The following is a 16486-nucleotide window of genomic DNA, read 5'->3' on the forward strand; positions in this document are numbered from 1 at the left end:
CCTGGCAATTGTCTCTGACATTTACTCCGGGGATATTAAATGAGAGATCTTTGTGTGTGTACATGTCAGCCACTGAGAGCTGTGAAAGGGAAGAAAATAGAGTGATGAAGAAAATAGAGTGATAAAAGGTTGAGATGGAGGGAAGGGGGAAGTGAGGGATGGCAATGAAGCAGAAAGGTGGCGGAGAGGAAGGAAGCTTGGGGAGAAATCTGTGAGGTGTCTATAGCAGTTTTCACAAGTGCTGTTTATTAGAGCAATATGAAACTCAAACTCCATTATATTACTGTCTCTCACATGACCATCATCGATTTTTAGGGGCAGAATTAGGAAGTTGTTCTGGTGTTATAGTGAGAAATTGGATCAATACTGATGATTCAATGAGAAGGTTCCTCAGAAAAAGAAAAAAAAATCCTATCACGGTGAGTCTGATTCAGTCAGAGGCCAGACGGGCTTTTATCCTTGAGATTCCCTGTTTAAAACTCAAATCTATTTTACATTGTATTATATTGAAAACATATGAGTGGTATCAAAGTGTCCTCCACTCTTTCACAACAAAGGACGCAGGGAATAAGATTTGTCAGACAGTAACAAGCTTCTGAATTGTAAGAAATCCATTTATGTTCTCAGTTGACGTTGCTGTCAAATTGACAGTGATGATTTGGTGTCTGTGACATTTCAACCGCACAAAATTTACATTTGCCTATGTTGCCCGTTGAATACTATGACTAGGAATACTGTTATTGACAACTCTGAAAATATAATAATAAAATAATAACAATAATCTGCATAAATATCTGTATGATTTAGACTATAACCATGATAATTTGTTAATCATTTCTTAGTTCTCCTGTGATTGCGTCAGCTTTGAAGGGATTCACCTTAAAGGTTTATATGCTATCATGTCTGCCTTGACGCTGGCATCTCTAGCGCATTATTTTAATCTCACCCGCAGCCCACGAAGACCCGCCCTACTCTGTCTCTGATTGGCTAGTATTTGTTGCCTTCGTTGATTAGGTTCAGAGTCGTCTCTGGTTAGGTTTGGGCGTGAAGAGTGAGTAATTGTATCAGGGTCAGAGGCAGATTGCAGGTGGGAAAAAAGTAACGCGTTTTTAGTAGGTGTCCACACCAGAAAACAGAATTTTTTATTAACACGGTTAAAATCAGTGTTGGTGTTGATATTATTTGTGATAATCTCTCTTAAAATAGTTGTGCATAATAATATTAATGAAGATTTTAATAATATTAGCACTGTTTGTTAGCCACGAGTTTCATTTCGCATTGCAGTTCCTCACTGTAACCACTAGAGGGCAATAAACACACTCAGGTCCCACCAGCGTCGAGGCAGACACAACACGATATTATTATGACAAAATAAACCAATCAAAATAAAAACAATGTTTCTGTGCCCCAACAAGAATGCCAATAGAGGTGAGAAAACATTCATGAAAGAAGTATTTATTGCAGAGCAGAGGTTTATATTATTTGATAGTAAAATGTATTGTCTTTTATTGTTTTTTTTTTATCTTTTTTAATCAGTCTCATTGAGATTAAGATCTCTTTTCCAAGAGAGACCTGAGAACCAGAAACATTAATAAGACAAGAACACAATCAGCAGACAGAAACAACAAAACTACACACATATAAGAATCATAAAAAAACATCAGATAATAAGGCTTTAACATGTCCAAGGGGAATATTAGACTCAAGTTTGAGGTCAGTTTGCAGTTCATTCCATTTAAAAGGTGCGTAGTTACTGAAACCAGTTCTGCCAACATTAGTGCAAACGTGAGGGATATATAAGGTGAAGTAGTTACTGGATCGTGTGCTGTAGTTGCTGGATTTAAATGAGAGAAGAGATTTGAGGTAGTTTGGAAGCTTTATAGATGAATAACATGAGATGGTTATTTCTTCTTGACTGTAAGAAAGTCCAGTTTGGATAAGGTGTAATGCACTACGATACACATGGTTTAACTGCTGAAGTGTTGATGGAGCAGCATGACAATACAGAATATCTCCATAGTCAAGGACAGACATGAAGGTTGACCGCACAGTAGTTTTACAGTTGGAAGAAGACAGACAGCCTTTAATTCTATACAGGAAGCCTAGTTTAATTTTTAATTTTTGAGTCAAATGTTGAATATGAATCTTTAATGATAGTCTGCCATCCAGCCAAATCCCTAAGTATTTGTATGACTCAGCAAGAGTAATATGGGTGCCATTTAGAGTTTTAATGGCAGGATAGTCATACTCACTGGTGGAGGAGGAGGATACCATGTACTAAAATTAGTCTGTGATTAAAGAGTGATATTTGGAAAGCATCAAAGGCAGACTGAAGACGAGTCAGGGCCTGGACTGGGGTGGAGCCTGGGGCATATAAAATGTTATCATCTGCAAAAAATTGAACATTGAAGTATTGATTAGCAATGGACCAAGGATAGACCTCTGTGGCACCCCGTTTCTGATGGTAAGAGGGCTTGACTGAGCACAATCAGTAACAACAGTCTGAGTTCTCTCTGTAAGGTAAGAGTTAATATGGCTACTATAAACGTATGTACTAAAATGACTATATATATCCTTAGTAATACCTCTAAATAATAATAATAATTAATTCCAGGTATCTGTAATTATATCTGTCTTCATATTGTCTTCATACTACTACAGTAGCATAGCAACCATTGAGGTAAAACAGACAAGTTGGGCACAGTGGTTGCAAACATACTGTAGGATTACTTTACAGTAAAGGTACGTTTACCCCGGCATAAATATGAAACCATTTCTCAGAAGATTGTGAAAGAAATGTAACTGCAGGTGAACTGGAGGTTTTAAACAGTGTTAAGACCCCTGGCTGACTCTCATTTCTGCAGGAAGATTGAACAATGAACTCTGGTTAGATAACACTTAGAGCAAAACCTCACATGAAATGAACATATTTTCTTGAAGGAAATGATGCCATCTGTGCCACCACCTGCATCTTTATTGTTTTATGATCCCCCACATAAGCCACATATGGTTTTCTGTAATGGGCAGGACTGTATCATCTCCACTGGTGTAAACAGATGAGTGGGTTGTGCATCAGCAGCGAGAGTAACAACTATAATCTCTGTTGTTTACTGGGCAGTGAGTCACTGTGTCTGAGTCACTCACATCATAGCCATGATCGAACACAAGAAACGTATCGCCCCAGTGTCAGAGTATACATTTCTGTGAGTAAACAGATGGTCATTTCGTGGACATTCACTAACTCATCCTTATGTTTTGTTCCTGTTATAGATGGTCTGGAAGTGAATCATTTATGTGTGACGTGGAAATAAATACTCTGAGGTCTGTAACTTCAGACAGTGGAATATTATCTACCCCCAGAGTTACTATGTGGTGATCTGATCTAACACAAATTCATTTGGAGATATACAGCATATAAGCACAATAAGGAAATATTGAATTTCACAAAAGGAGCCTCTTCAAGACAGGACTTCAAAATCAGGGCCCACCTTAAGGCCCTTATGATGTCAGCTGATAATGTGCTTTAGTGTGGTGTAGTCCCAATCAAACGTTCAGTTAAATAAGCACAAACCAGTTGACACACAGTAAACCTGGAGTTCAGGCATTATATCCTGATTATGGTCAAATGTGAAATGCAACAGTGCACCCATGTGGCAGAGAACCAGACACACCAAAATGTGATCCATATAGACTTCCCTATCCAAGTCCTGATCTATCCTATCTGTCCACTTTCATTCTGTCTTTTTTCTGAACACCACACATAACTCAGAATCAGTATGAATAATTTCCAAAAACATATATTTTTCTCTCCAGCACGACAGTACATTCTTGACTTAAGAAGCAGCAGCTGACAAAACAACCAAACTGTAGGTGTTCAAACTTTCCGTTATTCTGAGCATTTTTTAAAGATTATTTTTGCCTCTATTTGACAGTTGAAAATGTAGAGAGACAGGCCACAGGGGGAAGAGAGGTCCAGGTATCATCGGATAACCTGCAATTCATTTGTAATTCAAAAATGAAAAAACAAAACAAAACGTAAAACTGTTATTTCTTTCAAAACCAAAAACTAGAAGAGGAACCACACCTTGCTCTAACATCCACATTGGCTGCTAGCAATGGCAAAGCGTGAGTTAGCCTCCCTGCCACACATCCTAACTTGATGAAATAACAGGATAATAGCAAGAACATGTGCACAGTTTACATTAACACAGGGATGCTGATATTTAAGTTAAGGGTTTTAAGTGAGTTAAAATACAGGAAAAGAAATAAATCTTAAACAATCCTACACATCCTGGAGTTTTGCTTTGCAAAGCAAATGTTTATTTCAGGGCTATTGTAATATTTTGTGTTCATGTTGTGGCCTTTATGGAAAAATACTGATTTATTTACTTTGTTTTATTAGGTGAAAGATGGTAAAAGATGGAACATTAGATTGTGTTGAATAATTTACTTTTCATGTTGTTGTTTTATGATGGATCCTATGAAAATGTCTGTTTTTTGTAAAAGAGGCCAACAGTGCAGTGAAGTCTTGATTTAACTGGAGGAAATATGAAGGGAAATCTTTGGTCACAGACTTTACCTGAAATTACTGCTCTTCTGTACACACTACCATTCAGCAGCAGACGTACTTTTGCTTCAGTGATTTTGTTATTTTGATGAAAGTGTCTGGGAGTTTTCAGTTTTGTAAGAAGTTTTTTTCCCTGACTGCAGCTCCGTTACAGGCCGTAGATGATCATGGAGGTCTCTACCCAGTGATGAGGAGAGATTCACAAACTCTTGAAACTTGGTTATTAAACAGTCAGATGAAAGTTGTTACACAGCTGCATTTTTTACATCTTTACAGACCAACAACATCAACAGATCCCAACACAGCCGAAGCTCTCTGAGAAGACGAGTAAAAGCTCAGAGAGAGAGATCTCCCCTCCAGCAGGAGCCACAGCTTCACATCACTGATATTGTTTTGTTGTGCATTTAATTTACTGCTTCATTGAGCTGCTGTTGCTGCTCGTACTGTTTAAAACACACACTCGATCAGACTGTTACATTTATCATAACAATTATCATCGTCATCATCATCATACACTCAGCCTAAATTACTGTCTTACTGTTATGTTCAGTTCAAAAAGCTTACAACTGCTGTGTATTTTTTAATTTTTTTTTATTTTTTCAAAGTCAAAGGAAAAGAAAATTAAAAGAAAGAAAATAAAAAGAAAATAAAACAACAAAACAAAAACAGAAACAGAAAGAGTGACCTGAAGCAGAACGGACTGGATGAAAAGATGATCTTTAGTACTTTTTCAATTCAATTCTGGGCCAAATCATAACAAAAGAGCAGGTCTAGACTGTACTCTTTAATTTACAGAAACCCAACAATTCCCCCATGAGCAAGCGCTTGGCGACAACGGCAAGGAAAAACTCCCCTTTAACGGGAAGAAACCTGGAGCAGAACCGGGCTCTAGGTGGGCGGCCATCTGCCTTGACCGGTTGGGTTGAGAGAGAAAGAGGGAGGAAGAGGGGGACAAAGAGAAGCATAATAACAACAATAATAATGATGAAAGTAATGGAGACATGACCAGTAATAATAATAGCAATAATACCATCCCTGCACCATCTCCGCAGTCATGGCCCTCAATGTCCACAGCCTGGACTCTGGATTTTCCTGTGAGACAAGAAAGCACTGTGAGACTGTAGGAACCACAAGTAAGTCTGCATTCTGGGAGCTCAGTGTTCTAGTGGGTTAATACAGTACTACGAGCTCTTTAAGACATGATGGTGTCTGACCATTAAGGGCTTTAAACTCTATCCTGGATTTTACAGGAAGCCAGTGCAGAGACGCTAAAATGGGAGAAACATGATCTCTTTTCCTAGTTTTTGTCAGTAGACGTGCAGCTGCATTCTGGACCAGCTGGACAGTCTTTAGAGACTTGTTAGAGCAGCCTGATAATAAGGAATTACAGTAATCCAGCCTAGAAGTAACAGATGTGTGGACTAGTTTTTCTGCATCTTTTTGAGACAGGATGTGCCTGATTTTTGCAATGTTACTTAAATGAAAAAAGGCAGTCCTCGAGATTTGTTTTAGTTAAAGGACATGTCTTGATCAAAGATAACTTCCTCACGGTGGAGCTGGAGGTCAGAGTAATGTCGTCTAGAGCAGCTATATCATTAGATAATGTGTTTCTAAGGTTTTTAGGACCAAGCACAAAAACTTCAGCTTCGTCTGAGTTTAGTAGCAGAAAATTGCAGGTCATCCAGGTCTTTATGTCCTTAAGGCATGCTTGGAGTTTAGTTAACTGATTGAATAAATAGGATTTAAAGCAGCTTAATGCACTTCTTTTAATGCCAATTAAATGTTTCAGTCTCTGTAATAGGATGTGATGGTCAATGGTGTCAAATTCAGCACTAAGATCTAACAAGACAAGTACATACTTTGTGTCCAGCAGCCGGTCTGTGTTTCTCTGCTGCTGCAGCTGCTGTTGCCACGGAGACCACTGGGCTGCAGGTGGGAAACCATCCTATGGAAACGGTGGGGTGATGGTGAAGAGATAGTGTTCTATGGTTTGTCTCCTTAGTTTTCCTGTTCTTCTTCTCCTCCTCCTGCAACTTCTCTCCCCCCCCATCCTCTCTTCTTCCCCCTCCTCCCCTTCCCCCACCCCATTAAGTTCATAAAACTTGTTGTTGCCCTCATAAACTTCCTCCCACCCTCATGCCCCATCCTCCTCCACCTCATCTTCTTGGTTTTCCTGTTTTTCTCCTCCTCCTGCAACTCCCCCCCCCCCCCCCCCCCCCATCTTCTTTTCCCTCCCCTCCTCCCCTTCCCCCACCCCATTAAGTTCATAAAACCTGTTCTTCCTCCCACCCTCATACCCCTTTCTCCTCCACCTCATCTTCTTGGTTTTCCTCTTCTGCTCCTCCTGCAACCTCTGTTTTTCCTCCTCCTCCTCTTGCACCATCTTCTCTTCTTTCACCTCCCCTTGCCCCTCCATCTCTTCTTCCCCTTCCTCCCCTTCTTTCGTCCTCTCCCTCCCCTCCTCCTCCTCCTCCTCCTCCTCCTCCTCCTCAGTGTGGCTTGGTTTTGTTGAGCAAGTTGATGCTGCTCCTCTTCCTCATCAACTTTATCCTTGTTTCCCTCCTTTTCATGAATGTTCTCAGAGTCTTCCTCCTCACTGAACTCATCAAACTCATCATTCTCCTCCTCCTCAAAACCTTCATCCCACTTCTCTTCCTCATTAAGTTCATCAAACTTGTTGCCTTCATAAAAATCCTCCAGTTCCTCCTCCTCAAAACCTTCATCCCACTTCTCTTCCTCATTAAGTTCATCAAACTTGTTGCCTTCATAAAAATCCTCCAGTTCCTCCTCCTCAAAACCTTCATCCCACTTCTCTTCCTCATTAAGTTCATCAAACTTGTTGCCTTCATAAAAATCCTCCAGTTCCTCCTCCTCAAAACCTTCATCCCACTTCTCTTCCTCATTAAGTTCATTAAACTTGTTGCCTTCATAAACATCCTCCAGTTCCTCCTCCTCAAAACCTTCATCCCACTTCTCTTCCTCATTAAGTTCATCAAACTTGTTGCCTTCATAAACATCCTCAAACTCCTCTTCATCACTACTGAACTCCTGCTCTTCCTCAAACTCCTCCTCATCATCAGTAGTGGTCTCAAACTCCTCCTCTTCATCATATCTGTACACAAACTCCACTTCACCACTACTGAACTCCAGCTCTTCCTCAGACGACGACTCTTCATAATAGCCATACTCAGACTCCTCCTCTTCATCAGTAGTGCTCTCAAACTCCTCCTCTTCATTATATATGAACTCAAACACCACTTCACCACTACTGAACTCCAGCTCTTCCTCAGACGACGACTCTTCATAATAGCCATACTCAGACTCCTCCTCTTCATCAGTAGTGCTCTCAAACTCCTCCTCTTCATCATATCTGTACACAAACTCCACTTCACCACTACTGAACTCCAGCTCTTCCTCAGATGACTCCTCTTCATAATATCTATACTCAAACTCCTCCTCTTCATCAGTAGTGCTCTCAAACTCCTCCTCTTCATTATATATGAACTCAAACTCCACTTCACCACTACTGAACTTCAGCTCTTCCTCAGACGACGACTCTTCATAATAGCCATACTCAGACTCCTCCTCTTCATCGCTGCTGGACTCCTCCCCCTCGCTGAGTCTTGGCAGCAGGCTCTGGTTGAAGGTGGAGATGGACACGTGCATCGGGCTGCCGTAAACCTGAAGTTTCAAAAGAAAAGCATCAAAGTCAACATTTCTCCTTTTTGTTCTGTGCTGTAGATAATTATCCTGTAAGTTGTTTACATGAAGTTTGTATTTCACAGTGAGAAATGGATTTAATGGGTTCAGACAGTCTCAAACAGCAGTGGAGGTTGGCAGCTGGATAAAAACTGTACCTTTCTGAAGCGGAAGGCAACAGAGCAGAAGTCTGGGAGTTCCACAGGTGATTCATCATCGCTATGTTCATCATCGCTGCACAAGTCTGAACGGGCTGTAGGGATCACAGCAACAAGCAACATGTATTAAGTCATGAAAAAAAGGCAGACGTGATATTTATCCTAAGTGAAATTCCCACCAGGCATCACTGAAAAAGCAGGTTGCTACCCAAAAACAAACTGGAAACCCTCTAATGTTTGTCCATGAGCACTAAAATAGTAAAAGTCTGTCAGACATGAATCTAGGATTGTTAAGGTGTGTGTTGGCACCTACAGTCAAAGTAGCTGGTGTCCTCCTCAGTCTTCAGGTCGGGGACAAATAGAGGCTCCTGACTTAGGAGGTTGTTCCAGTCCAGACCCTGGAAAAATGGATGCGCCTTCACCTCAACGGCTCCTCCTGGAAAACAAGTGAGACAAACAGACATTTGCGTTGTATATCGACACATCTTGGGCCTGGCCTAAGAGCTGTACCTGACCCCGTCTCTGGACACTTTTAGTCTTCCCAAAATCAAAAATACGAGAGAAGGAACGGCTTTAATCAGTGTGACTGCTTTAACATGAGCTGTAATCGTTAGCATGTCCAGCTAACTAGTTTACTGCCTACAGTGGTAACCGATTGTTACTTCACGTTAATACCTAAGGCCAAGGAGCAAATCATTACCTATTGTAAATACATTTTCTGAGGCTACAGGATACTTTAAAAGAAGCCCCGTTCACAATAGCACATCCACTGTGTAGGATTTTCCCACCGTGTGTAAGATAAACTATCACAGTTCTGCATATCGTAGCCACAGACTGAACTTTGGTGGTAGAAGATCATGAGATGCATGTACCACATGTACAACAGTTAATGACAAAATAGCAAAACAATGCTGTATTTTTCAATGTTTAGAAATCAATTTGTGTCATTCTTGAATCTGAATCTGAACTAAAACTCCTTATTTCTTCATTCAAGATCCAACTTAATGCAATTTTACTGAAATGTGCTCATGGCCTATGTTTTTGATATATTCTGCTGGCTGACGAAGAGACAAACAGGAATGAAAACAGGGAGGAACTTTGAGGAAGGTAAAGATGTGATGCTAGCTTACAAAATTTAAAAAAACAAATCTATTTGTGCTCAGTCACTGTGGTGGCATTTCATTAGTGCTGTAAGGTACTGTATGTCTGGAAACCACCTGGAGCCCACCAGGTTGTTCTCCCATCAGTTTATCTGTTTCCCATCTTGTCTCTATCCACATCCTCATCATTAGTAAATCTGCCACTAACCTGTACCCAGCCGAATAATAGCGTTCTTTCGCAGGAGAAGGCTGATGAGGTCCCGGGCGTCAGTGGGCGGGGCTTTCTCCCCCTCCGGCCAGCTGATATCGTCTGAGGAAAAAAGCATATCAGTGATCCAATAACAGAATTAAAAACTTTAATTACATCACCACAAAGCCACTGAATGAAAACAATCTTACAAGTTAAGGATTAATATACCAAATCTAAAAGAAACAAAAAATTAAAGCTACATTTTGCAAGATTTTTATGAAAATCACAAAGTAGGATAATGCACATTTTTAATCATCTTTTAAAATAAAGAAAGATTCATTTAGATTTGCTAGCATGACAAATGTGTAGAAAGGGTGCATGTGATGAAAAGATAACAATGAACTGAAGTAAAGATTCTTACCGTCGACCACCTGGTTAAAGAGGTCATTGAATGTGTCCCCATTAAAAGGAGGTTCACCCACCAGGAACTCATACAAAATGATGCCCAAGGCCCACCAGTCTACAGGCTTTCCATAGCCTCGCTTCAGGATGGTTTCTGGAGCAATGTAGATTGCGGTGCCCGCTACCTGAAGGTAGGAATCAGAAAATGATAAATACAACGATCCAGGTTTGAGCTAAAATAAGCACAGAAGAAAGAGAAGAAACTAACCTCTTTGTCAGTGAACTCACGGACGATTCTCTCGACAGGTTCCATTTGGAGGTCTCCTGTCATTTGCACTGGACCGATCTTTGCCAGTCCAAAGTCAGTCATCTTAATATGACCCGTGGAACTGATCAACAAACTACAGTGGAAGAAAGCAGAAAAATATCTCATGTTAGATTTAACACCAATCCCAAAACACGAACCTGAGATTAATTTTCTGGGAATTCTGCTCCAATCATAGTTAGCAACTGTAACTATGCACGTCAGGTCTGTCAAGTAATGTGCGTTTTAACAAACTAACTAGTTTACAGTCTACTGTTATATCCAATTGTTACTTCTTCACTGCATTAACTTCCAAAACTAAAGAGCACATCATCAACTAACTACTAACTACTATAAGCTGTCAGTGTAGCATGATCAGCTCTGCCCTGTCCTGTCTGTAGCTAGTTAGCTACAGACGTTTAAATCTGTCAGTGGCAGTTGTCATTTCAGCCAGTAAAGTTTCAAAACGTATAATAAATCTTAAGTGATTTATCTATGAACAGCAAGCTTGACAGGCAAGAGTAACAAAGAGGACTTTGTTTAGCGAACAGCCAATTAGATGTTGTAAATGTTGTTTAATGGGACAGATTGATGACTCACTTGCTGGGTTTGAGGTCCCTGTGGAGGATGCCGTAACTGTGGATATACTCCAAAGCCATGGTGGTCTCCGCGATGTACATCCTGGCCATATCCACAGGAAAACGTTTCCAGTCTTCTAGCAGGGAGGCACAATCCCCACCTAAAAGGACAGGAGGAGATAAAAAGAGGTTAGATACGATGTTTAGGTCCATAGATAATAGAGGAAAGTCAGTTTAAAGCTCATTTATCTGCTCTATCCCTCTCTAAACAAACATATCACTTGTATATGTGAGCATGCACAATCCATCCAAATCAACCTCCTTACCTGCTACATATTCCATCACCATGCGGACGTCCCTCTGTGTGTCAAGTGAACAAAACAACGAGACAACGTAGGGACTCTCGGTGAAGGTGAGGATGTCTCGCTCTGCCAACACCTGCCGGATGTCGGATTTTCTGGTGAAGTTCTGCCATTTTATTATTTTCATGGCAAAAGCTTCACCGCTGAGTGTGTGGCGCACAAGGTTTACAGACCTGCACAAGAGGGAAAAGGAAACATGAGCAGCTTCTACTACTGAACATCAGCTCTGATTTGACAAGAAACTGTCCGGGAAAATTCTTAATGTAAGCACAAAAAAATTCTACGGTATGACATCCTCGTTACAGTTTCTTTTCTGCTTTGACTGGACTCTGTAGTGTCCAAAGAGTCGGTTAGAACATAAAGAAGTCTTACTCACCCAAAGCCGCCACAGCTGACCCGCTTGATGGTTTCAAAATCACTCTCTACTGGTTTTCTGAGAGGAGGACTGCAAACTGAGCGGGTCTAAATCAAACATACAAAAGAGACAAAAGCTCTGTAATAAATGAATAAACTAAATACAAAAAGTATGCACTACAAACAAAGGGATGTGTATGTTTCTTAGAATCAGTTTTTCAAAAAAACACCTACCTCATGGAGGAGTTTCTCCAGTTTATTTTGCAGCTGCACTAGGTATTGGAGGCTGACCAGACCATTCTGGACCGTGTCGTCACAGTCCATGGCCAGCTCCACCAGCTGTCTCTGAATGAATCTCAGGGCATAAGTGGCCTGGAGCAGACCACTGTTTGAGAACTGTGCCACTGAGTTCATTTGGGCTGATTTCTGGGACTGAACAAGGATGGAAGACAGAATTCAAAATCATGATTATTATTTCTATTTTAGGCAAGAGTTGAAAGTAAAAGACTGTAAATGAGGACATAAAAGTCATATGATCTAAAGGGTCTACGTAATCAGAAACATCTTGAAATCTTTTCCAACATCAAGTAGTAGCCAGTGCAAAGATGTTCAAATTGGGGACATACTGTATGATCTACCTTCCTTGTTCTTTTTTAACATTTAGAGGCAGTATTTATAATATATAATAACTCAATGTAATATAGTAGTTTATTAAGTCTTGCTGTAGCATTGGAATCAAATGAGTGACAGCAAATTTTAAATATTAAGTATGAAATAAAAAGTTTTCCGTTTATTAAGTAGGTGAGATAATGAAAGCATGAATGTAGCTGTTACAAAATCTGAAAATACAAATCTTTGGATTTAGTTAGTATTCAGTTGATAAAATCAAAATGAAACTATCAATATGTAAATTGGGATAAGGGCACAGGACGTGTTACACCATAATCTGTGACCCCTCAAATTCTGTGACCCAATCTAGATGTTAGCTGTTTCCCAAGGCCCAGCATTTAGATATGTTATACATAGCCTACTGATTATAAGTTAGCGTTACAAAAACAATTGTGGCCCCATTTTTAGATAGAGTCACAGTTTTTGATAGAAGAAAACTGATGCTCAGCAATATATAGGTATGTTTGACAGACTTATACACAAACGCTAACAGTTAACCTCTCAGTGTTCGATCAGCTAATCAGTGTTTTGTCCATAAATGACTCTCTACAGCAACTGCTTATGGATTTCAGTGTAACACCTGTTGTACAACTAACAAAATAGCAGAGGAAGACTCTGACTTTCAACTCAAACTGTGTCCGTGATTTTTTATGAGATGTTAAATACTTAAAATAATATAGAGCGTTGTTTTAAAAAAAAAAAAAAAAGAAATACTTACTGCTGTTAGCTGTTGCTGAGGTCCCATGATACTGAATGTCAACTTGTCAACTTTTTGTTGAAGGTGAAACAGGCAATGCAAGCTGTTAACTGCAGATGCACTGAAAATTCAGTTTTCTAACACTGAACTTTGTTCTTCAACAGAAAGGAACAGTTTATGTCTTTCTTTCGGACGCTACTGGAGCTACTGAAGTCTGACTGTCTTGTGTGAGATCAATCACCGCAATGAAAAGTCTCTCTGCTTACTGAAAGTTCCAACATTCCACATTCCATTGTATTGTGATGCCATAAATATGTCACAAAGATATAGAACCTTTGATGTGTCATAATGACTGTTCTGAGATGGAACAATATGGCAGCCATCTTACCTCATGGGTCCAGTTTTAAAATGGCTGCAATTGGAACCTATGGTGAAAGAGGCTTATGTTGTCCTTATAATCCTTGTATTTTTCTATCAATACACCAATACTGTTTTTTATTTAAAGTAATGAGTGTAAGACACCTGTGTCTGTCTAGCATGAAGCACAAAAGCAAAGATACTGATTGAATTTTGATTATTATTGCCGCAAGAGAACAAATCATGCTTTCAGTCACAAAGATAATCTCATAGTTGTGCATTTATATTGTAGACAATGTTTTTATTTTTTCAACTTTGCCTGGACTTAATATGTAAGAGCGTTGTAAATCAAACCTTTCAATAAATGCATTAAACTATACGCAATATTAACCTTTTTTCCTCATGCCAAATATTTAAAAATAAATTCTGCTTATAACTGTAATAACTCTGTTTTCACATGCAGTGAGGTCAAATTACAATAAAAGACCACAAGCTTCATATAAACAAACATGGGCAGTGATGAAATGAAGACCTGGATGGGAGGGTGATACCCAGCTTGCCCCCCCCCCCCAAGCTGCTCCCCCCAGTTCCAGCTCCTAAAACTAGTTTTTAATCAGCCTTAATATGGTACAAAAGTCGCTTTTCTGTATGTTTTTATTCATACCTAACTCTGTCTGCTTCACACAGACACCGCTCTCTGTTTAGGCTAAGTGGAGCTCGTAGAGCCGCCCAGCTGCGGCTGTGCAAGTCGTCTTCTATCTGCAAATTGCGGTCGTGTTAACCGCAGCGTGAGCGTATGAATAACCACTCTCATCTCACACCATAAAACAATATGACTTGGATGACAGTTTTCATTTCTTAGAGCTTATATAGCATCACAGGTTTCAACTATAACCCACAAGTAATTAACATTAGTGTTAGCTTGTTGTCCTTTGCTAATATCGGTAGTTAAATTATTGTTTTTGTCAAAACAAATTTGCAGCACTGAAATCTCCTAATGTCCAGGGGATGAATGAGGAGAGTTTTTGCAAAAAGTCAAGAGTGTCAGTAAAAACAGCAGCTTTCTTTACTTAACGTTAAATCAACAGTGCTGGCTAGCTAACCAGCTAGCTAACCAGCTAGCGTTACCCCTGAGTATAAAACCTTTTCCTCAATATTTCATTGTTCAATATTAATATAATACTAATGTAATTGCTGTCAGAAAGGCTAATTAGACATTCAGCATTATGATAATTGCCAAAAATTAAGTTGCCTACTACAAGGAGGCGGTTTCCCCTCATTTTTGTTCCTTTCACACAGGCTGTTTTGTTAACAGCCTGCGCTGTTAACCGATCCTGATCTAAATTAATATCAAATGACAATATTTAAGGACTTTAACCTTAAAACTGCAGTGCCAGAGGATCAATAATTATAATTTGTTTATATATTAAATATATACATATATTTGAAACGGTCCTTCCTGTTAAACTCATCTGTTAATACGAGCACATAACTGATCAGATGTTTGGAATTTAAAGTCTTAATCTGCAAAGTAACTTTTGCCTACAGCTTTCAGATAAATGTAGTAGAGTATAAGTAGCAGAGAAAGTGTGCTGAGGTAAATGTATTTTGTTACACTCCACCACTGACACCATCTTTGCAAAGATGATCCCAGGAAATGCAAAGTGGATTTTAATAGACATAGACAGGCTTTGTGTTGCAGCCATGAGCTTTAATTCCCATCCATCAACATGTAAGGTGAAAAATCAGTTCCCAGCATGTAGCTCATACATGGCTTCTAGTGGCATCCAACCATTACAAATCATACAACTGCCGTTTGTCTGTGCTTTACACATGGCCTACTGAGAGGCATCCTAAGAAATGCTGTTTTTTCCTAAATTAGACACACGGATGTGTTGAGAATGAGGCTTGGGCACTGCAAGAGGAGAGTGCAGGAGGACGGTCCATATTTTCTGTCCGCTAGACTTGCACTGTATGACAGGAAGGAGCAGGAGAATTTCTCTATTCATGTACCATTTCCAGTAGTTTCAATTAGCAGAATAGCACAATCTAAAATCTACCCAAACTAATAAAAAAAATCTAGTAGTCTTTATACACAAACACAAATCATCTAATTTTCTCTCTTGTAAATTCCAAAACTGACATTTCTCAAATACATCCTAAAAAAAAAACATCTTAGTGAAAACCAAAGCTGTTCACAGAATTTTCCAACAAAGTGCCTTATCTCATCATATTCTCCAAATAAATTAAACACAAAGAAATTCATAACACAAACATATTTTAAAAAAATTTCATCTTACAAATATCATTACTTTACTTGACATTTTCAACTTCTTATCCATGAGTCCATGTGTGATTAAATGATATTAATTCAGTGACTGAACAGGTTGATTCTTTGAAGTGTGTGTTCACACATTAGGCAAAGTGAGTTAAACTAATTCAGTGAGTTATTTGCTGGACAGTTTATGAATTCAACTCATACAACCCTCACAGGATTGTTTATTAAACAGTAATCATTTTTCTTCTTCTCCTCGGCCAATCAGCTTCAGCTCTCCAGAGGCGGGCTGTAAGTCAGGCAAGGCTGACTGGCTGCTGTGTCAGTTTTCAATTTAATCTCTTTTAATTTTCTATTTGGACTTTTCTCTAAACAAGAAAGTAAGTGCATGTATATTTAACAGAATATATAAATATACTTCCAGTATTAAAGGTGCACTCCATAGATTTTACACATGAAGTTCAGTGCACTCAGCCTGTGAAGGCAGTTATATAATGTCCTCCATGGATTTGTTAAAAAAAATACTGTAACCAGATCATGTCATCAGGGTTAATTAGCTTAGATGAAAGACACTATAGAGTTGCAATATGGGATTATGGGCTCCAGCATTTTTGGAGCAATTGGCCCATATACAGTGTATAGTGAGGATATCTCAACCTCTGCTGCTTGGATTTTGATCATTATTTTCATGGATCCATGATCCCCGTACTGTACAGAAGTGCAATGCTAAATCTGGAGTATCCCTTTGAAATTGTCAAATGAATGTAATGTACA

General features: G+C 39.3%; 1 protein-coding gene and 1 long non-coding RNA gene across 2 annotated transcripts; both read right to left on the reverse strand.

Moving 5' to 3' along the window:
- Positions 1-5141: 5141 nt before the first annotated feature.
- LOC137201316 (uncharacterized) lies at positions 5142-6639 on the reverse strand. Its single transcript, XR_010932162.1, has 2 exons — positions 6427-6639; positions 5142-5659 (listed from the first exon to the last, which is right to left on the reverse strand). It is a non-coding gene; the product is annotated as an uncharacterized lncRNA (long non-coding RNA).
- Positions 6640-6946: 307 nt separating this feature from the next.
- LOC137168116 (microtubule-associated serine/threonine-protein kinase 2-like) lies at positions 6947-16443 on the reverse strand. The gene is made up of 11 exons (XM_067570599.1): positions 13102-16443; positions 11949-12146; positions 11737-11822; positions 11325-11533; positions 11021-11159; positions 10385-10517; positions 10136-10301; positions 9733-9834; positions 8738-8860; positions 8425-8519; positions 6947-8248 (listed from the first exon to the last, which is right to left on the reverse strand). Exons 1-11 carry the CDS (start codon positions 13126-13128, stop codon positions 6962-6964), a joined length of 2565 nt encoding a protein of 854 aa, XP_067426700.1. The 5' UTR covers positions 13129-16443; the 3' UTR covers positions 6947-6961.
- Between the last annotated feature and the right edge of the window lie 43 nt (positions 16444-16486).

Source organism: Thunnus thynnus, chromosome 17 (genome assembly GCF_963924715.1).
Source record: "Thunnus thynnus chromosome 17, fThuThy2.1, whole genome shotgun sequence".
NCBI lineage: Eukaryota > Metazoa > Chordata > Actinopteri > Scombriformes > Scombridae > Thunnus > Thunnus thynnus.

Bases quoted from the DNA above. Each gene is read 5' to 3' on its own strand.
- LOC137168116 (XM_067570599.1), bottom strand. From the start codon at position 13,128: ATGGGACCTCAGCAACAGCTAACAGCA. The intron at 8,861-9,732 runs GTTAGTGGCAGA...CTTGTTTTCCAG, and splicing joins TATTATTCGGCTGGGTACAG to GAGGAGCCGTTGAGGTGAAG. The intron at 8,520-8,737 runs GTAGGTGCCAAC...TGATCCCTACAG, and splicing joins GGACACCAGCTACTTTGACT to CCCGTTCAGACTTGTGCAGC.